The sequence below is a fragment of the Dicentrarchus labrax genome, unplaced genomic scaffold (assembly GCF_905237075.1).
Source record: "Dicentrarchus labrax unplaced genomic scaffold, dlabrax2021, whole genome shotgun sequence".
NCBI classification, from domain to species: Eukaryota; Metazoa; Chordata; class Actinopteri; family Moronidae; genus Dicentrarchus; species Dicentrarchus labrax.
Window position 1 is genome coordinate 17,771,335 of NW_026136711.1, and position 22,447 is coordinate 17,793,781.

At 38.8% G+C, this 22,447-nt stretch overlaps 2 protein-coding genes across 3 annotated transcripts; one reads left to right on the forward strand and one right to left on the reverse strand.

Moving 5' to 3' along the window:
* Window positions 1-1,271: 1,271 nt before the first annotated feature.
* On the reverse strand, window positions 1,272-3,641 carry LOC127372399 (insulin-like growth factor-binding protein 6). The gene is made up of 4 exons (XM_051416066.1): window positions 3,113-3,641; window positions 2,567-2,595; window positions 2,354-2,473; window positions 1,272-2,238 (listed from the first exon to the last, which is right to left on the reverse strand). The coding sequence occupies exons 1-4, from the start codon at window positions 3,420-3,422 to the stop codon at window positions 2,134-2,136; spliced, it is 564 nt and encodes a 187-aa protein (XP_051272026.1). The 5' UTR covers window positions 3,423-3,641; the 3' UTR covers window positions 1,272-2,133.
* Window positions 3,642-5,934: 2,293 nt separating this feature from the next.
* On the forward strand, window positions 5,935-22,439 carry LOC127372490 (SPRY domain-containing protein 3). Of its 2 annotated transcripts, XM_051416281.1 has the most exons (11): window positions 5,935-6,039; window positions 7,615-7,761; window positions 7,934-8,009; window positions 11,156-11,280; window positions 12,074-12,206; window positions 12,341-12,529; window positions 16,257-16,406; window positions 18,430-18,487; window positions 19,061-19,180; window positions 19,278-19,399; window positions 19,503-22,439. In XM_051416281.1, exons 2-11 carry the CDS (start codon window positions 7,634-7,636, stop codon window positions 19,635-19,637), a joined length of 1,236 nt encoding a protein of 411 aa, XP_051272241.1. In that variant the 5' UTR covers window positions 5,935-6,039; window positions 7,615-7,633; the 3' UTR covers window positions 19,638-22,439. The 2 variants fall into 2 exon arrangements, with proteins under 2 accessions (XP_051272241.1, XP_051272242.1); XM_051416282.1 differs by lacking the exons at window positions 5,935-6,039; window positions 7,934-8,009 and having other exon boundaries at window positions 7,633-7,761.
* The last annotated feature ends 8 nt before the right edge of the window (window positions 22,440-22,447 follow it).

Consider the following 22,447-nt stretch of genomic DNA (forward strand, 5'->3'; position numbering starts at 1 on the left):
AAGCTTCATGGGCGGGTCACAAGGCCTTCTTGATTTAAAAGGGCGCAAGAAATCTTAGAAAATAACATGATTATATGCCTTTCTATATGAATATGGTCCAAACAAATACAATCTACACAGAGAACCAATTACAAACTGTGTTTATATTAATTCACACTATATATGTGTGTGTGTGTGTTCATTAATGTAACACAGTAGGCCTATATGTCAGCATTTGGTTCACTCCTGTGAAGAAATGTAAATGTAAAGTGAACTGTAAATTGTCTAATAGAACGATAGCCAAGCATCAGGGAGCAGAAAACATAGAATTTGTCAAAAAAGACACTTAAGTATGTAGGATATATAAAACGAGTTTGCTAAATAGGAAATAATCTGCTCAAAATTAATCCAAATCACTTATTTTACACAAACTTTTTGCAGTTACTGAGTGCACTGTTTGGGTTAGTTGAACAGTTTTGAATATAATATGAAATATCTATAAAATATATCACTTAAGCAGGGGAAGTCAGTTTAATAAGTGATAGAAAATGGGTCCCTGAAGGAAAAAGTTTTGGAACGTCTACTAAGGTTAGGGCCTCTATTTGGACTTGAGCTATGAGCACTTCAGCCAGAAAATTATTTTTCCTTCTCGTATTGCTTCATTTGCAGAATCATTGAGGCCTGAAGAGTCAGTTTTATTTATATAAATATCAAAAATCCTTTGGCTTCATGATCTGTACAGTTTATATAGGACACCCTCTGTCCTCAGAAAAACTCCCCCCCCAAAAGATTTTTAAAGAGGCAAACAACACCACTGCAAAATGAAATTGTTTCTATTTGCCTGCTAAGTGTGATCACAGTCTCAATGTTGCATAAGTTATAACAATCACGATGCTGCTTTCTACAACTATAATTAAACAGAAAATGAACTTTTGTCATGATTTTATTGCAGCCAATTAGATTCACTATGATTACAGAAAGCAGATAGTCAGACTATAAACACCTCATTCAAAATGGAAATTGCTATTATAGGAAAATGTATACTTTATTTGTTTATAGAGTTTGATTGTAAACTACCTTTAATCTCCTTGCTTTAAAATTTTGTGAAAAGAAGCAACAACACCTAAAATAAGGAAAGATATGTTAATATGAGTTACTTTAGGCCCTCTATGTAACTTACATCGATTCACAATAAATACAGAGTTGGAGATTCGAGCTGTGCCTTCTTCTTCTTCTAATTCTTCTAATTCTCTTAATCCCAGATGTTAGTTTTAAGAACTAGATGGACTTCCTTCTTGAGAAAAGTAATTTTTATTTTAAAAAAGGTAACAAAACAATCTTTAAATGCACAAAATCCACAAAGCATCAGTAAAAGTCCCTCATGGACCCGTTTGCAATATTGCCCATTAGTGTCAGTCTTAACCTTTTTTAAACAACACACCTACTACCAACTTTCTTGATGAATGCCTAAAAAAGAAACTCATAATGATAATGCCCCAATCTAATTCATTCTGCATTAGAAATTCAGGTTTTTGAAATACTGTTAGGTGTCTGCTCGTACAGGCAACCACTGATAAATTACTTATTCAAATTACCAGCAATATTAACATAAATAGAGTATCAAAGTAACATAAATAGGATTACATCTAGATATTATGTACAGCAATTACAGTAACACAGTTAGAGTGCTTTCAAAGTTAAAAAGAAATACTGTACTTATAAATATGATATATGATCCAAATCATATTGTTTCTGAAACTTGGTGGATGGCGTGAAATATTATTGGAGTTAAAATGTTGAAACATAAAGATGACTTTAACAATAAGTTATTGCAGAGTTAAGACAGTTCAGGTTACTACAAATTGTCTCTTTCAATGTGACACTTGGCTGGATTAACTCACACGTTCCTATAAATCTACATCTACTGTAATATAAGCAGATGTGAGAGGAATGTCTAATTAATACAGTCCTAATAAGTTCAGCAGAGGGCGCAAGGAGACAGAGTTACACCTGATTGTGAAGCAGCTTCTGTCTGGTGGAGAATGAAATGTGAGATGTGTGTAGAGCTCCTTTAGACTCTGTACGGTGTTCCTTCATCTTTATCTCATATCGGTAATGGCGCTTCACCCTGCTTCAGTCCAGGCTTCATGCATTTTAACAGCTCAGGCTGCCCCTCTGTTTGGTGTTTGAGGGGACTGGCATGCCGTTCTGATCCACACACCAGCACTTGCCACGTCGCTTTCCTCGAGACGACCAACACTGCACAAACACAAAAGACAAATAGATCTGTTTATGCTGCTGGAAATACAAGCACCTGTCTATACAAGTCAAGATTTTAATCATTTTCTGGAATTCATCTTGTTTGCAGACTCACCTGCTTCTTTCTGAAGAAACCACGCTTGTCACAGTTGGGCATGTAGATGTCATGTTCTGAGTTAAATAAATGGGCGTCAAGACCTTTGATAAGTGTAGTAAGCAGTTTACGACATGGAGCCTGTAGGAAGAGTTCAGAAAATACATGTAAGTGTAAGCCTGACTGTAATTCATGAGTTGTTTTTTAATGTCTTTAGATAAACAGGATGTTTACCTCATTTGGATCCTCAGTGGGTGCTGGGTCTAGGAGCAGATAAAGACAAACACATTTAGTATTGATCATTCATAACTGTGTAAACCTGCTTAAATCAAACAACATTAATTTAATTTCATTGCGAGGTCAGCTCAGATTATTCTGTTTTATGAACTTCTCAAAAACTTCTTTTAGATTTGTTTTTGTTTTTTTGTTTTTCAAGCAAAAAAGCACTAATAGATAAAGAGTAAAAACATCTTTAAAACAAATCAATGGTTATACTGCAGTCACTCATGTAGCCTACTGTCTACAGATGTTTTTCTGTATCTGCTTGTCCGGGACTGTGCAGTTGAAAATAGAAACTCTTGTGTAAACACAGGTGTGTTTCTCTCCTGACTATCACAAACTCATGTTCACATTACAGGAAGATAAGCAAGGAAGACAAACAAATCAACAAATGGTCGGTGTTGGTGTTGAAAATCCAAATCCAGTCCAACCATAAACCTCATCTGAAGCCAGACTGACTCTGTTTCATTCATTCACTCACATCGTCCTCCAGACCCTTACCTGCCGTTTGGACGTTTTCAGTTGGGCTGATGCTGCTGGCGTTACTGCAGACTCCCCTGCCTTCTAGCAGGGCACGGAGGGGCCTCGGCTCATCCTCTTGAGGTGCACAGCGTAGACCATGGGCACAGCTCAGAGTGTAGACCCCACATGGTTCTCCAACAGCCAGAGCGGTGGTGTTTAAATCTGCAGGCGGCTGTGTGGACTTTGATTTACACGTGGAACAATCTCTGGATGGGGTGGTCAGCGGCACTGGGCTTGTCAAAGCCGGCTGCAGGAGGAGCAGCACCAGGATGTTTAGGTACAGAAGCATCTCACACTGGAAGTTGTCCACTGGTAGATGGTAACAGTCCAGCCTTCTACAGCGGACTCCCTGATTGTTTAGTATCAGGATTTCTGATCTTAGATTATGTCCACCGAGTGCTGTGCTTGTCTGTGTTGAAAGGTGGATAGTAATTCCCTCAAGCCAAGACAAAGTGATAATGAGGCTGACAGACACCACTTGCAGCAGCTTTTAAAGAGCCCCAACCAGTGGGGAAAGGTATGGGAGGGTACGTGATGGAGAATGTTAGTTTTCCCTCTCATTTCCACAAAGCTGAGCACACCCCATTTCCCCTGCTCTCTGACACACACACACACACACACACACACACACACACACACACACACACACACACACACTCACGCATGCTCATACCATTTGTTGTCTGTCATCTTGCAGGATAGTAATGTTTTTCTGCAGCGGCATGAATCCCAAACTGATTGCTGTATATGCTCCTCCATTGCTTTTCCTTTTCCCCCACTGAGGGGGTCATTTATTTACAGAGGTGACACTGTTGTGTAACCAGCCAATCAGGGCTCCGCAGACAAGAAATTGACCTTGTAAGTTTTAAAATTACTGCTGTTCATCATGAAATAGAAACATTAATTTGAATATTTGCCATACAGAATTTATTATACATCAGTCAATTGATGTTGCTGAAAATTAAAATGAGTAAAAGTACAAAATAAAATGAATAAGTGAAGCCAGCAGTGGTGAAATCTAACAAATTACATTTATTCAAGAACTGAATTTACTGTAATTTTACAGTAGCTGTAATTTACTTGAGTACTTTGACTTGATGCTAGTTTATACGTGTTCTTCACTACATTTCACAAGCAAATATTATACCTCTTTTAATCCACTATAATTCTCTGACAGCTGCAAATTACTTTGTTACTTTGCGGATTTTACATACAAAACGAATACAAGGACATTGATGATTAAATATAAGGCAAACAGTGCTACATAATCTTTTTTTTTCTTTTGCTCATGTACTGTGCAGTTTATGGTGATTATAGTGAGCATGATTTGAAATGAATACATACAGTAAAAAAAGATGAAATACTCATAACAGTGCAAGTACTGTGAATTATAGTAACAGGGGTAAAGGACTTCATTACCTCCACCCTTTTCATCCTTGTTTTCAACATTGTTATGACTTTTCTTTAAATAGCAACCACGAAACAAACACTTTGTTCAGAGAACGTGTTTACAGAGACTCTAACTGCAGGGCTAAAGATTCTGAGGAAACGGCCAACACTGAGAGGCTGAAGGAGTGCCACTCAAGGTTGGATGACTAAGACATTAATAGCCACAAGCAAAAAGTCCCACCCTGCAAATTCCACTGTCTGTGAGTCACAAACAGATTAAATTAGAAGACACGATCTTAAAAAATTTGACAGCCTGTTTTCTAACTTGATATATTAATTTTGCGCCCACTTCATTCTGAGATTCAAATACAATTTAATTACAAACATCGCCAATAAAGAGGGATAGAAAGACTATGATGACTCAAATATCTCCTAAGTCAAGGTAAGACTACTTGATCTGAACGATTTATCCCTTAATACCTTGGGATGTATTAGGCCTCTGTGGGCGATACTGAACCCGTAGGATTTATTTGCATGCATGTGATGAGATATCTTTATTTTGTGACAATAAACAGTTCCACCTGGTCTTTTATTTTCATTCATTTTTTCAGTTTCAATTAATTTAAAAGGCCAGTGTATGGGATTTAGTGGCTTCAAGCAGTGTAGTTGTACATAACAACCCCTTGCCTCACCGTCTCATTCCAAGTGCGTGGGAGAAACTAAGGTGGCTGTTGAAAGGCTACTGTAGGAACATGGCCTAACAACAAACATACATATGAATATTATATCACATTTCTGCCAATAGATCCTCCCAAATGTCACACACTTGACTTATAATTTAATTTCTAGAAATTGTATCACAACATACAATTACACTGTGATAGAAGATGTCCTCCATACTGCCCACCACTTTCCCCTTCCCTTTCCCCTTTGCTGGACATACATATATACATTAAGAGTGTATGCTTTATGGTTCTCACAGATTACTGCCCGGAGGATGTAGTTGTGATCTTCTTTATTGTGACTAAAAAGCACAACTTTAGCTACAGTCGTTCTTGCTTTTCCCAAAGTGAAACAGTACTTAATTAAATGTGACTGTGAAGTAAGTCTCACTGTTTTCATAATATAAACACAAACATATAAGAAGCTTCTACCAAACGGTTCATGTTTACAATATTGTTTGCATAAAATAAGAAAAGAAAAAACAATTAGATCTTACAAGGACTTTTTTACAGTCTATATATGTGTACTCATGTAAAATATATGTAAAGGGCACATCTAAAAACACTAACTAAAAGATAAAAGACATTTAAACAACACACGCGCGCACGCGCACGCACGCACACACACGCACACACGCGGCAGTGCACAGGTTAAAGACACTGTATTTATCCTGTGATGTGATTGGTTGAGGGGGCGGGACTTCCGACAGCGCAGGTTGGACATAAAGTGACAGACTTCACCTCCTTAAAATTGGAAGAAAAACCGAAGGACGACGCGATACAAGTTTTAAAACAGTAAGGAACCAACATGAGACAAAGAGGTGTTTAATACTTTGTAGATAAACTGAGGAAGAGTCACGTTTTACGGACATTTTGAGCCACACAGCGCGATAATGTTGTACCGCTGAAAGCAGCTAGCCGGCCAGCAGAGTCCTGCCTGTAGTTTGGGAAATGTGATGCTGCGTTAAGGGCAGGCTCGTAAATGGCTATATCGGAGAATTTAACACACAATAAATGAAAATATGAGGTTACATATTTGTTTACATCATTGGAACACATTACTAGTTATAACCCTAACTATTTTATTCAGTCACAGAGTAATTGTTCCGGAGCTTGGTTTCATCACCACTTTGTAAACACGAGCCCATCATTTACTTTCACATTTCCACTTTTAAAAGGAACAGACAACATTTTACTGGCTTTCTATAACAAAACATTTAATACTAGGCGGGGGGGGAAAACAAAAACAATCCCCACAGTGAAGTAGTTGTGTGCTGAGTTATGACTTTACATGGAAAAACAAAACCTGTGCGTTCACCTGATTGGCCCTGGCTTTGATTGCATAACCTGACACAGGAAAAAGCATAATAAATTACATTCAGTCCACCAGTCCAAGGCTTTATCGATAGTTGATTGCTAGAAATATATTATATTAATATATTATATTTTGATAATAGATTAATCGTTGAAGTCATTTATTAAGCCAGTAATTCCTTTAGTTCCTGTGTTTGAGGTTGCAGATTTACTGTTTTTATTTAACTCTTTCATCATTTCATCTTTCTTTCTATTTTCCTTTTTTTTTATTTCTATTCTGAAAATTCAGGTTTTGAAGTGCTGGACTGACATTTAATAGACTAAATGATTCATTGAGATAATAATTAGCAGATGAATCATTAATGAAAATAATCATTGCTTGCACCATATCCCAGTGAGGCACTGAGTTCAGTATGAGGTATTAATCAGAATTAAGTTAGCAGTATTCAGGTAGAGAAATAACAGAAACTCATCACTGCGTCTAGGTGTCGTTCACACACGGCATTAACAGAAGAGCCAGTCTATACTTGAGTCAGTCACAGTTCACATCGGGTGGAAGACACCCAAAGGGACACACCTGACCATCACAGGACTAACACAAATAGGGGACTCACGTTCATGCCTGTTGGCAGTGTACAGTCACTGTCCAGGCCTTTGCTTGTCTTTGGAATGTGGGATTAAACGTAAATGGAAAAACACAAACACGCCAACTCCTCACGGGAAGGGTTTGGCCTAAGGTTCAAAGCCAGGTCCTTCTTGTTGGCAGGCAACAGTTGTAATCATGTTGTGGTCAAAGATGTTTGCTGTATTTTTTAAGGAGGACCTGTGTTGTTACTGCAGTCTCTGTTATCTGTAGGCTTTTATGGCCATTGACTGAACAAACATTGGAGTCATTTCTTTGAATATTTCAGTCTTAAACAATCATCAAGCACAAATTATATGCATAAATAGATAGACTAAAAATAGCCCTTTATCTTAAGATAAGTATGTAATGTTAGTTGTTTTTTATATTTTCTAAAGCAGTAATAAATCTTATTATGTTTTCCTGTGTGCTAGATTGTAATGATTTTCAGACATGGACGACATAAACCTTCATTATCGCTTTCTGAACTGGAGGAGGCGGATTCGAGAAATTCGTGAAGTGCGAGCAGTGCGATATCGGGAGCGGCTCAAAAGGATGCTGAGAGATGGAGACATACTCAGGTAACAGTGATGAGCAGTGCCACCAGTCTGAACTGGAGACACAGACTTGTCGTGTGGTTTCGTCCCTCATTATATGCCAGAGCGCTTCCTTCGCCTGCTGAATAGGCACTCCACTTTGACAGAGGTGGTGATTATTGTAATATTTTGTTTTTCTTTTTTTGGATCTTTATAGGTATCATGGGAATTCAGATGAAGTTGGTTGTTTTGTTGCGGCCAGACCGTTGTCAAGAAGAAATCGCTATTATGAAGTAAGAGTTGATAATGTCCTTTCAGTCCATGATTATTAATCATGGACTGAAAGTCCACGACACTGGAGAATTACACAGACTATTCAGAAAATCACGTGTGTATATATAGTTATATAGTGGTTTGATTAATTTGCTTGATTAACAATAATTGTGTATTTTGTGTGCTTATGAGTATAGTGTTTCACTGATGAACCCAAATGACCTGAGCTGGGTGGTTTTATGTACCGGGTCGAAGCAGCTTTATTGCTGATTAACTGCCAGTGTAATTGTCAGTTCATGAGTCCACCCTAAGTCCAACAAGTCTGTCATTCTCACCAGTTATATTATATTATATTCTGTATTTGACTGCGCAGCTGTCTTATTTTGACAGTCCAGGACACTTTTGATGACTCTCAATTCTTGTATGTCCTTTATCACACATACACAACTTCAGAAGAATGTGATGTGATAAAACAGCCCAATGGCTCAGAATTGCTTTTAAGTCACTTTGTTCCAATTTAATATAAAAGAGAAAAGTTCTGGGAATTAATCAAGAGCAGATAAGCTGTGCATACATAAGTCTATACTACTAATATTACTATGTAAATATCTGTGAAGTACTAAACAAAGAGCCACACCACATGCTAATTTTAACAGAGGTTAATGTCTGTATGTCTAATGCAGAGCTGTAAGTAACTAAAACCATTTTCAACCACAAGGCATCATTCTTAATATTTCAGCTTGTAAGTGAATAAATATAATACTTTTATTTGATAAAAAACAGTCTAATGTATATTTATAAACTGTCAGCAGTGCTAGTGATAGTAGTGATAAAGTATATTCATAGATTGTGATGATAGTGTTAACCTTCTAGCACTAGTATTTATTATGGATTTAGGACAATGTCCTTGTTCTGGTGATGAGAGGAGACATGGCAGGCCATTGTGTCTGACTGCTCGCCTTCATCTGTTGTTGAGCCATAAAAGAAATCTTGACATTTCCTGGAAACAGCACTTATCTGAGATCTTTCAGCTTGGAAATAGATTTGTTGAATGACTTGGCAGCTAGTTTTACATTGTGTAATGGGACTGGACGTAAAGTCATTGCCGATGTGCCAGAATGATTTAGATCAAAGTCAGAAGTGCTGTCAGCACAGGTAATAGAAATAATCATTTTTTTTTTATAATTAAACAGATTCACTTCTGTTTGCACCTTTTCAGCTTTGATGTCGGGGTTAAGTTAAGAAGTTAGGGTTAAGAAAATATGTCACGATGTCTTTTGATTGTATCTTTTTTGTTGTCAAGCCTTGTGGTTAAGAGGAGACAACAATATATTTTTGTACCAGATGAGAAATAGGAAGAGGTTTAGTCCAGAAACTCAGTAAATGTCAGGGTCACACACATTCACGCTGTTAACACTGATCTCATACAGGGACTTTCTTATCTCCACTGGTTTCACGTAGCCAAATAAATCGCAGGTCATTACATATGATGGTTTGTTTATTTCACTGCTCTCGGTAATGTAGGCACCGTATTGCAAAAACATCTGAAGACAGTGACTGTTTCTCAGATGTTTCTCATGTTCAAACATGTCTAACAAACACATCCTGTCCCGGTCTGACGTGTAAGTGAAACAGTAACTAACCCTCTCAACCTTTATACTTACGTGTGTTTCATTATTGTGACTCACTTTGTGGGAGTCACGTAGGAGGAGGGAGGAAGCCATTTGCGTACATCGGCATACAGTATGAGTTAATGAATAATAGTAAAGTGGATGCTGATTGTGGATTTTTGGGTTCATCTGCATGTTTTACACTGACACAGAAAATAGGGACGTATTACTTCTCACTCTCTGGAGACCGGCGTTGAGGTCATGGGAAAGAACTTAAAAGTTTCCTATTCTACTTGCCCTGGATTTGCCAGCAGTGCTCCGATTGCAGTGTGTCCATGTAGGGCTCCCTAGGGATGATGTCATACGCTCAGTATTCAGTTATGATAACATTTGTGAAGGCCAGCTCTTTACTTATGGGTTTTTACTTTGAACCAACATGCAACGTTGAACAAAGAGATACTATGTAGTTTCAGGTTGGTTTGGAAAGTGAAAAGAGAAGCAGTGTCAACCCAAAAGCAAAGTCTAACATCAAGTGAAAATCTGCAGCGCTCAAGTGGGCATTTTTAAAGTTTTATGTAACTTTGTGTGATTTTCCCACCATAAAGTCTGTAAAGCTTTAACTAGGAGGTAGACTGTGGTTCACCACTTTGAAATATTTCAACAACTATTAGATGGATTGCCATGAAATTTTGTGCAGACATTCACCGTCTGCAGAGAATGAATCCCTCTGATTTGGTGAGCCCCTGACAGCACCAGCATCAAAAGTATTTCCAATCATTTTTGTCCAATACTTTTAAGTTTATGACTAAATACCTGCAAAACTAAAGACATTCCCATCAACTTTACCGTGCTAATTAACAAATATTTGCACGCTAACATGCTAAACTGATGATGGTAAACAAACCTGCTATTTCTCAGTATGGTAGTGTTGTCATTGTGAACGTGTTGCCTGGCTAGCATTAGCATTTAGCTCAAAGCATCACTGTGTCTAATTACAGCTTCACAGAGCAGCTAGTATGGCTGTAAACTCTTTGTGGTCTGTTTTTTATTGAAATATAAAGTAGTCTTGGCTTTAAAAACATGGTTACTTTGCTTGCTTAAAACCAATTTCTTGGTGAACATAACACATTATTTAATTTATCTCAGGGGCTGAGTCACCCTTGTCTGACAACAACCACCAAAATAAGATAAAAGCAAAAGCAATTCTGATAAAATCCACCTCCTCTTCCTCTGTCTCAACATCGTTTGTTCTGCTAATGCTGTCTCTGTATAAAAGCCTCCCGCACATGATGTAATGAGTAGTTCATGAGTTGTGGCGCTGGATGGTAAAGTCTTTTAAATTCAAGGTTGGTGTCCTGAGATGTATCAGAGGAAGAAAAAAATGGATTATTAATCAGAAACTTAAATATCGAAAGCTACTGGCTATGTTTTGATGCTTACGCCTCGGAATATCAGGTTGTTTGTAGAATATAATGACAGTCTTCAAATTGAAATGACCACAGTTTAAGACATCCTTCATTATGTCTCAGCGATAATTGAACCTGTGCTCTTTGCAGGTGACCATCATTGATACAGGAGTGAGGGGAATGATTGCTGTTGGTTTGGTTCCTCAGTGCTATAAGCTGGACCATCAGCCGGGCTGGCTCCCACAGTCTGTGGCTTTTCATGCTGATGATGGCAAGTATGTAACATTGATCATTTTCTTTACATATACTATAAATTGAACATGTTTTAATGATACATCATATGTAGATGCAGCAAAGAGAGCTCCCTTCTTAATGCGCTTAATGTCTGTTAAAGAGAGTTCACTTGAGATGAATTTGGGGAAGTCCTGACTGAGAAAATATACATTATTCATGTTTCATGTTGCTACTTATAGCAACAGCTTTGTAAGTCAGTGAGTAATATTTGGTCTTTTTGGGGAACTGGGCGAAGGTTAGAGAAGCTACACATTTATGTCACACTGGTCTTTTAGAGTACAACAAACACCAGGATTTATTTTACACGTTTTACCTTGCCAAAGTACAATATTTCCCTTAAAAAAGTTAAACCAACCAAGAACACAAGCTCTGCTGGCTCCATCACAGCGAGGTTTTAAAAGTGTGATGCCTTTATTAGAGCTTGGACCGTAGAGAGATGATGCAATGATAGGGGAGAGAGATGATGAAATGATGGGATAGAGAGATCAGGCCTGAAAAAGTCTGCAAGTGGATTTGAGGATATATTCTGGATCACGGTAGAGTAATATCAAAATCCAGGTGAAAATACAAACAGTATGTTGTGTAAATATTTACAGTATAATTTATTATTTACTTAGAGGGAGATAACACAAATGAGCTTCTGATTATGAACCATTTTTGCCTTCATTTTCTGTTACTGGTGTCTTTACGGTGTTTCTCTCTCTATCAGGAAAATCTGAAACTGATGAGCTTTGATGATCAGCCATTGAATCTCTTATACTTGTCTTTCCACAGGCTGTATAATGGCAACACTGTAGGACAGCAGTTTGGTCCAAAATGCTGCAGAGGTGATCGAATCGGCTGTGGAATATCCCTGGACTCAGATGATGGACAGTTAACGGTATTTTTTACCAAGAATGGCAAGGAAGTAAGTGCCCCATTACCATCATATTACATGACCTTTGACAGAATGTATTCAAGCAGCACAATTTTACAAGTGAATTTATTCATAGTTCCTAGCTACTTTTCCCTAAACAACACTGTGTCTGAATGTGTGCTCAGGTCGGCAGTGTTGAAATCCCAGCATCTCCTGATGCTCTCTACCCTGCTGTGGGAATGCACTCTCTGGGGGAAGAAGTGCTTCTGGACCTGAACGCTGAATGGGGGATGGAGGAGGATGATGGACAGATGATCGTGGATAGTCATGAAGAGGACTGGAGCCGTCTCCATGATGTCAAGGTGACTGGCACGGTAAGTGCTGTTGCAAAGTAAAATTAAAAGGAAAAAAAATACTGTTACATTTTTACTGATTCTACTTTGAGAAGGTCAGGCAGTTAAAGTTAACATCAAAAAGTGACAGCTTGTCTTCCAGATAAATGTTAATGCTGTGTAATGATTCAGCAGGAGGATGAGGCAGAGTGCGTACACCAGATTATTGGTCTGGAATACATCAGAAAGCTTTAATTAAAGTTGGCTACTAACTGATGTTTGAAGCTCGACTCCTTATCCACATTTCAAAGGTTGTTTACCCTTCATCACTCATATACTCCATTCAGTTTTTGCCCATTAAGGACTGATCATACTGTAAAAAACAAATATGTAGATACTTACTATCCCCAACTCTTAAAGAGTTTTATACATCAAAGTTAGTTGTCTTGACTCTTGAGTACTTCTGAATATGAGAAAAAAAGTTGTATAAAGCCTTTGGTGGCTCCACGAGGAGCTGTGTGAGTTCGAAAATGAAAATAATATGGTGGCATGGAGTTTGAAAGAAGTGAGCTTACCTCTAGTAGAAGTAGTAGCCCACTCCTCATCTCTGCTGGAGGCTCAAGGCTACATTAGCCGCTACTAGCATAACACACTCAAATCTCCAACCTAACTGTTGGCGGTTAGAGTTGCATTGTGGGTAATGTACGGGCCAGGTTTTGACAAGGAAGAAGAATGCATAGAATAATCTATGCTATATATTTTTATCTCTTTTTTTAAGCTGTCCATTGTGAATGTGGCAGTGTTACAGGAGTGCAATGTGAAATCAGTGGAGAACTCTTCTAACAAAGAGTGTGAGAAGAACCCTAACCCATCCCTAACCCGAGCCTTGTATATTCTGGCCAACAAGACCTGACACATACAGACACTTACCAAGTCTAACTCCACCTTCACAGTTGGCTGTATTCAAACTGTTGAACTAATTAAATGCAACAAATGGAAAAGTAAAAAAAGTAATCTGCACTCATTGACCCTAAATGGAATTAGTGGATCTGTGTCAAATCCAAAATAAGAAAAATCCCTTTTTAAGGCAAAGTGCAAACTTTTAAATTCTTAGTCCTAGATAAAATCTCAGAGTAAATATTAGCTGTTGCTAAATACCCAGTAAGAAGAGATAACATAAGATAAACAAAATTTTCTTTAAAGTGCTCCTTGACCTCCTCTCTCCCTGGTAGGGTCTCCACCAGTCTCTGTGATGGTAGGGCTGCTGTGTTTGTGTCTGACTCAGCCGATGATACGCACAAAACCGGAATTGAAAACAGTGGGAGGGGATCACAGCTGAATAGCCCTGAAGCAGGTCGGGAGCGAGTAACCTTTATGCCACCCGCACATTCAATCATTCTTTATTTCTACAAAATTTGGCCCTGTATGAATACAGTGACACGAGAGCTGTCAGGACAGAAAAACATGTTGGTAACTAATCAAGAAGGGTGCTTTTGTGGGAGTTGTGATTGTGATATTTAAGTCTTTTGACTACTTCCAACTATTCTGCATCCAGGTGTCTGGATTTCTTATTCGTATTTGAGCCTCATTTGCAATATCTCTCTATATGTCCAAACAATATGTTACAGTGTTGTTTTTTTTAATGTTGCTTATGATTGCGTGTTAGGTCAGGCATTTATTGGACACACGTTTAAAAATGTTGACATATGCAGGTGTGTTAAACACTGTTTATTAAGATACACAACATCCAATATTGCCTATAAATAAACTGAAACTGGCACAACTGTTTAGAGATTAGTGAGTGATTTACTATCAGCTCTCATCCAAAATGAGGACAGCCGCAGTTACAACACCGGAGCGGCTGTTTACCTCTCGAGGTTGTGCTTACATAACGAGAAAAAAGGAAGAGAAGGAGGTTAGGAAAACACCAGGAATGAATCAGTCTGTAAATGCTGATAAATGAGACTTCAAATGTATTTTATTTATTTCATGGGTGCGTGTACAACGTAAGATTAGCCGGAAAACCAGCATCATGTTGTTATTGGTGCCAAAGTTACAGTGTTTGAGTTTAATGAGATCACACATTTCAAACAGTTAAATCTCATCCAAACCGCTGTTTGTTGATGAAAGAAGAGTTAATTTAACTGGGCAAATTGGCAACCTTGTGGGTAATGAGATGTTGGGCCTAGACACGTGTGGAGTATGGAAGTCTTTTGTTTTCACTGAGGTAGTTATATTCTGATGGTTGTATGTGGTTTTGACATTTATGAAGGTCACTCTGGAAAAGAATTCAGCTTTGGCGGTGTTGATTTCCACTGCTGGATGTAGTAAACAGTTATGTTATCTCTGTTGCCGTAGCTTTGCTTTTTAGTACCCAAACAGTACAGTGCAGGAATGACGAATCCAAATCCTGCCCTATTTTTCCAGGAAAGAAAGAGTTGCATGACGTTGCAACCTATTTTTTTTTCTATCATCTAACATCTCTAATAGGATAATGTGTGAATAAAACATGTCCTCTACTCCTTTTCAACTCGTGTCTCTACCAACCTGAGAATGGAGCAGCAGTCAGGCCAGTGCAAAATCAGACATACTATCAGTAGCAGGTGAATAACCTGTTTGATTAGATAGATAGTGTTTAAGACACAAATGAGTGTGGGATTTAGATGTAAAAACATGTTTTTTAATGAATTTGCATGCAGAGGGTGATTATCACTCCAAACACTGTTGTTTCAGAAAACAAACACACAATGAAAGTAGTGCATTTTGCATTATGGAGGTTGGTAGAACAGAAGCTACCTAGGAAATGGGGCAAAACTTCAGCTCTCTATATGGGCCATACATGCAGCTTAAAGCCAGCCTGTGTAACTTCTTCTCAACAGCAGCCTATGTGGCCACCAGTGACAATCATAGGATACTGTTATAGGCTAAAATGATATGTAACAGTAACACAAGTAGTGAAGACTCATTATGTCAGCTAACTTACTCAGTAATGTCAGCCACAATAGCCCAGATAAGGCTGTAGAAGCCAAATCCCCTGAATGTAATGATTGTGGCCACTTGAAGGTAGCAGAACAAGCTGAACATCGAAATATTATCACCTTGAAAAGCTGTGGCAACATCTTTTAGCAGCAGTCTGTTTACACATCCAGCAGCAGCCATGAAGCAACATTAGCATTCATCTGAAGTTTTCGGCCACACCACAAATGTCAACCCAATATTCAGTCTACTTTTGGCTCTGTTGGTCTCGAACTACTGAGAGAAATGTCTGTCTCTTTACCGCTAGATGCTCCACAATGTTCACCAGCTAGCTAGTTAACTACCTTTGTCTGTCTTGTGTTTGGTGCTGGGCAGGTAGTGCACAGGGTTTATCATATCAGTTGTTTTGGCTGAAAAAAGCTGCCCGAATGGAGTTTGCAGACTAGAAAATAGAAACAATGAGCTAAAAGGCACATATTGATTGATCCATTGTTAATACAGAATATGGATAGGTGCAGCTTTAAAATATATCTTAAATGAAGTGTTTAATCATTAAAGTAACTGAGGATCATAATTAACATTTCAGTTTGTTTAATCCCTTAAATTGACTTACTCCAAGCATATTTAAGTATTTAAACCAATGTACATAAAGTAATATTGTAAAAATGACTGTATAGGTTACAGCATGATACTGTTGCTCATACTCATATTCAGATGCTGACAAATGATTAGAGACATGAATCCAGTCTCGGTGTTCAGTCATAACCTGCATGTGTCTGCGTCATGTCCACAGCTGCTGGAGTACGTGGGTAAAGGGAAGAGCATCGTGGACGTGGGTTTGGCTCAGGCCCGTCGGCCTCTCAACACACGCTTCCACTACTATGAACTGGAGATCACAGATGCTGGAGAGAAGTGTTACATCGCCCTGGGGCTGGCACGCAGGGTAAGAGGCTCCCCAATTTAGTCATTGCCATAATGATCACATGTCAAAGTCACTGACACACTGTGTTACTTACTGTACACACTCTGTGGTTATCTGTCGGTAAAGAAAACTTCTCTTTCCCCCCCTCTCACACCTCGTCATCACTCTCCCTCATACTGCTCTCACTGTTTCCAGTCTGAGTGATGGATGACCGAAAGAGGAAAAGCTAACAACAGAATAAATATTGTCTCACTTCATCCCCACATCTGGTTTTCCATAGAAAGCAGGTTGTTCCATTTACATGCTAATCTACCATGTTAACTAGAATACTGCAGTCAAGTATGCGAAAGGTTACTTATGAGATAAGATTAGATTGTTGTGTTTGTCTCAGTTTCTTTTTGTTTCTGACTGATTTTACTTCCTCTTTCCATGTAGTCAGTAACCGCACACAAGGAGAAGTTCCTCAGGCTAAGCAATTAAATGTTGATATCTTAATTATTTGGCTCAAATAGGTGATTTTAATCTGAAACGATGACAGCAAGGGACGATCCATATTTTGGAAATACGTCGGGCCTTAGAGAAGACTTGTTGAATGTTTACACATCAAAGATGCAATCAGCTGCCTTCGGCCTCACATGAAATCATCATGAACTTGTGCACATTGTGTTCAATATAAATAAAACAGCGTAATAACTGCTTAGGATCGGCGTGTCATTTAAATGACAAATATGAAATGAAGTGTGGCTCAGAGATTGCTGCTCTCCACTGGGACAGGCAGTACTCATTCTCGGTTATTGGACGCTAATTGCCTGAGCATCAGTCTTGCTAATTACACTGCTGTTTTGCCAGCTGTGATGATGCTCACAGCCTGGGAGGTGGTGGATCACTGTTTCACTCGCCCTTAACATTAAGCTCCCCCCCGACTCCCCTGCCGTTAGTTACTGTGTGTGGGCATGTCGCGCCCTCGGGTCAGGCGGCGTGGAGAATGGAGCTCTGTCATTTTGCTGATTGTTTTCCAGGAATTGTTTTTCTCTACGTGTCTGCGGTTCTGGTGCCGCATTATAAATCCATCAAACGGTCATTCCTGAGGTTTTGTTCCATCCCCCATCATCTCCTGCAAGACGCATCAGTCTGCTGATGGGAAGCATTAGCTCTCACTGCACAAAAAAATCAAAACAAAGGTGTCTCTCTGTCTCAGGGTAACACATGCTTAACAGCTACTAGTTGCTCAATGGTTGCTTATATTTGATAAAGGAGCAATTGTTTATGGTGCATTCCTTTTCTCATTTGTTGCTTCAGGGAAAAGTCTTGTTTTCTACGCAGCAGTCATTACAGACACCTTATGTCTTTAACTCCTTCAGTCTTATCTTGTCATGCTTTCTCCTTCCAACACCTAGTTTTCTCACCTGTTCCTGTGCCCATCATCACTTCAGTGCTCTGCTTACAGGGGCTTATATGGCTACTTAGACCTCCTAGACTAAACCAGAGGCTTTACAAGATGCCCCCTGTTGGGGTAGGGATGGGAATTAATAAGATTTTATTGATACCAATATCATTATCGATTCTGCTTATCGGTCGGATAATTTGTCATTAGACTGATCAATTTTCTGTGTGGAAAAAAGTAGGCCTACACTGCTTTTCAGTGTCAACGCAACTGTTTTATTATCTCTGAGTCTCAACACATTGTAGGAAAAGAGTAGGTGTTAAAGGAGCTTGAGTTTCTGTGTGAAATGAGGCCACACTTTGGACCGTCTCTCTGCCTGGCAAAGGCTTCTTTTTTGATAGATACAACCAGAGATAGACGGGACACTGGGGAAAGAGAGAGAGAGAGAGGTGGGGATGACTTGCAGCAAAGGGTCATGGTTTGGAATTGAACCTGGGCCACTGGAGCTACAGGGGAGCTCCATTCTCTTTAATTAAATGGAAAGGTTTTTATGTCCATTCTGCAACTGTCTGAGATCAGCCATCAGCTTGGGTTTGAATTTGTGCTGCAATGATGACATTGTTCAGACTAGTTGATGTCACTTTCTCTTTTGTTTGGCAGGACTACCCCAAAAACAGACATCCAGGTTGGAGTAGAGGGTCCATAGCCTATCACGCTGGTGAGTGTTGGCAGATCATGATAATGCACAATGTTTACTTATCAGCCATGTAACAGTCCCACTGTCTTATATTTTATTGTGTCACCTGCAGTCACATTGGTGATGGCACCAAATTGCCCCTCATGTTTCTGTCGATGGTAGAAAGTACAGAGATGTAATAAATATTGATAGCCATGTCGATAATGCTGACACCCTTAAACCGTATTCTTTTTTTGTTGCTGTATTTGGCCTCACTAAACTGAAGTATTATTGTTTCAACTTATTATCTGATACATGTCCTCCCCTGTGACTGTGTGGGTTTCCTCTGGTTGCTCTGGTTTCCTCCCACAGTCCAAAACATGCAGCTCAGGTGAACTGGAAACTCTAAATTGCCTGTAGGAGTGAGTGGGAATGAGTTTGTCTGTCTGAACAGGATCAGTGGTTCAGAAAAATAATGAATAGATGGTTGGATGGATGTTACTTTACACTGTTGAACCAAACAAAAAGACTGATATAAATATTAGCAATGGCAGATGTCTGTCTCCATTGTATGTGACTTGAAGCACTAATCTGCTTCGCTGTTGTTCTTTGTAGATGATGGAAAGCTGTTCCAGGGCAGTGGGGTTGGGGACGCGTTCGGACCACGCTGCTTTGAAGGGGACATCATGGGCTGTGGAATCATGTTCCCACGTGACTACAGCCTTGATGGTGGAGGTGTACATCTTTTATATTGTTTGAAAAGCACTGTGTCTCATCCCACACACTCTCTCTAATTGTCTTTCTTTCATTTTCTGTTCCTGGGTTCTTTCAGATGACGTAGACGACTGGGACTTTGAGGTGTTTCCCAAGCCCAGTGAGGTTCAGAATGACTTGTATGCAAGCAACGAAGATGAGGAGGACGAGGGAGAAGATTTGGAGGGGAGGATGGTCACGGTGAGATGCTATGAAAATCTAAGAATGTAAAACCAGGGGGTTTCTTAAACCTTGAGTGCAAATATTCTTTATATCTCTTTGCTGTCGCCTTGTGTTTGAACAGGTGTTCTTCACCAGAAATGGAAAGGTGGTGGGCCGGAGGGAAGTGGCCTTACCTGTGGGAGGCTTGTACCCCACGATTGGCATGATGAGCACTGGAGAGAAGGTCAGAGTGGACCTGCACCCCCTCAGTGGATGAGCAGAGTGGAGGAAATGAGCAGTGAAATCAGAGTGAGGACGATTGATTGAGCACTAGTACATTTTGGAGATCGGACAATAAATAATACCTCTGCATCAGGGGCTCCAAGGTGTTACTTGAAAAGTCACTCCTGTGTAGGTGACTGCGCTTCCCTCATGCTGTAAGAATGATCAAAATAATGCATGTTACTAGAGCATGCATGCCTCAAAAAAGAGCTTTATAATTAAATGGTTTTACAATAATTGTTAAACCAGGGGTTTGTAAGGGTAAACACTATTTTTTGACAATTTCATCAAACAGAGTAAAGTTAATAAAATAACATAAAATGCCCCCAAAAAAAGGATCTCACCAGAATAATGAATGTAAAAATCCAATTATAGGAGACCCCAGCTAACAAGTGGACGCTCTTATCACCAATATTGTACGTCTGCAGATACATAGCGCCACTGACAGCCTGCAGCCACTCTGTGCTCATTACCGGAGCTCTGCTGTATTTCCTCCTGTCGATGGTGTGTTACTGACACTCAGTGGTGAGAGTGATATTCTGAGATAGTCTTCCAAAAAAAAAAAAAAAAACATAGTACACTGAAGGAACAGTGAGTTTACTCATTCAGTAAAACTGGCTGCTTTATCGCTGTGGTTGTCTCTGAGTGTGGGTGCTTGTTCTGACATGGAGTCATTACAGCATATTTTGTGGCAACTTTGCAAGCCACATGCATTGGGAATTATGGGATAATTACATGTAATAACAATTTGTTGAAATAATTTCCAAACCACCATTATGACCTTTAATTGTGATATTGGAAGAAGAAGTTTTAAAGGAAACATTTCAAATGCAGGTTGGTTTTATGACTAGCTGACTGATGATTTTTACCTAATTGTTGACGATGTACTGTCTTTAAATCACATCAGAATCTTTAAGATAAGAATTTGTAAAAATGAAACCAAAATCATGTCAGTGGAAGAACTTCTAATAGATTTGTACTAAGGTGACAGTATGAGTCTGTGGATATTGCTTTCAATGTGTTTTCCATTATAGAGATATTTGGTGTCCAGGTGTAACTACACTATATTCATGTTCTTAGAGCATGTATCTTACAGTTTCCCTTACACACACAACAAACCAAGAGATTTTACTGATCTCGAAGTTAATGCCACACTTAGTGGAGCCTTTGGTTAAGTTCTTCACATTAAAAAGACACATTTGAAGTCATGATATTTAATGTATTTATACGTGTATAATGCATACATGAATATATACATGGTCTATTTGGGATGAGATGGATGGCAAATGTCTCAAAAAGGGAAAACCGTTTAAGAGCGATTTTCTTTGAGTTGAACCCTGTCAGGACAAGAATAATTAAGGACTAAACATGGTGTAGTAGTAAATCTCTTTATAGTTCAACATCTGAATATTTTACTTAAGATCTGAATGTTGAAAATGAAGCCATACTGTAACTAATATTTGCTGCTCTCAGGTATATTTGAAAATCTAAAATGAGTATCTTGTCTTTTTTTGTGGTTATTTTTTTATTTTATTTTGCTGTATGAAGTCAACCATTGATTGCCACAAACCTGTAATCCATTTTTGTTCATGTTTTTTTTGTCTGGTTAGAAACTCAGTTATTGTTTTCCTAATGAATCCATCTTTTGAAATTGAAGACTGTTAAAGTAGGAGACCTACGACTGTGTTCCCCCTGATTTGTTGTGTCAAGTTATTGTAAAGGATTTTCTTTTTTGTGAAACCAAATTTTACACGCAACACCTACCATTTTACCAAAACTGTAGAGATAAAGTCCCTGCTTTTAGTATCAATTCATACTACACTTATAACAGGATTCTCTGCAGTCGTCCGTGCTTCAAGTTTTGTTATTCATAAACATATAACAATAGGCTGTAAACTGCTGGAAACAACTTTTACCTGCAATACTGTACTTTAAAAGTAAAAAAAAAAAGTCATAAACAAATGTAAGAACTTGATAAATGTTGTGTCTAGGCTTTACAACCAGACAGCTTTTAAACATTTGACCTAATGAGCAAAGTGCCTGTGTAAAAAAGGATCCAGTTTGGACCCTTTATTAAATAACACACCTGGTTGTAGGATCCAGGTGTCGTGTTGGTAATGTTCCACCTGGTCGTTGGTTCATGCTGATTCTGAAGTTTGTGGAACTACATTCACACTTTGACACCTCATCCCAAAGAGGTCACATGTCCATAGACTCCACAGGTCAGTGAAAATACCTAAAAACACCTTATTGGATCCATGTTGGACTCCAAAAACCTGCTGGGATATTCATTTGAATAAGGATTAATTGCGTTCATGAAGTGTCTCCCTGGTCAGTCGGCGAGATATTTTAAAGAGTGATGTTCATGTGATGCTCAAATGCTGCTAACTGTGTGCTGAGGAAACCCTCTGAACGTCATTTTATCAGCTTGTACTGTAGACAGGGTGTACTCATGTTCGGTTTTTCACTTGTCACTGTAATCACGTGATTCTTTGTCTTAGTTCACAGAAGCTAATAATGGTCTTCTGCTAATGTTCTGTTAATCATCTATCACCCGCTTTGAATATTTAGCCCTGCTTTATCTTTTGTGTCATTAATCATGAATGAAGTTTAACGCAGTCAGGCCATCTTTCAGTAGGTCCCTCTCAATCCAGCCCTTGTGTACATCCTGTCATGTATGTTTTCATTTCATCTCGACTTTTCTCTGGTTCTCTTGTGTCTCTTTTCACTTAAAGCAATCAGATAAACATGCCAAAAAGAATGTAAACAAAAATAAAGAATATTTACATTCAACGCATCAATGTC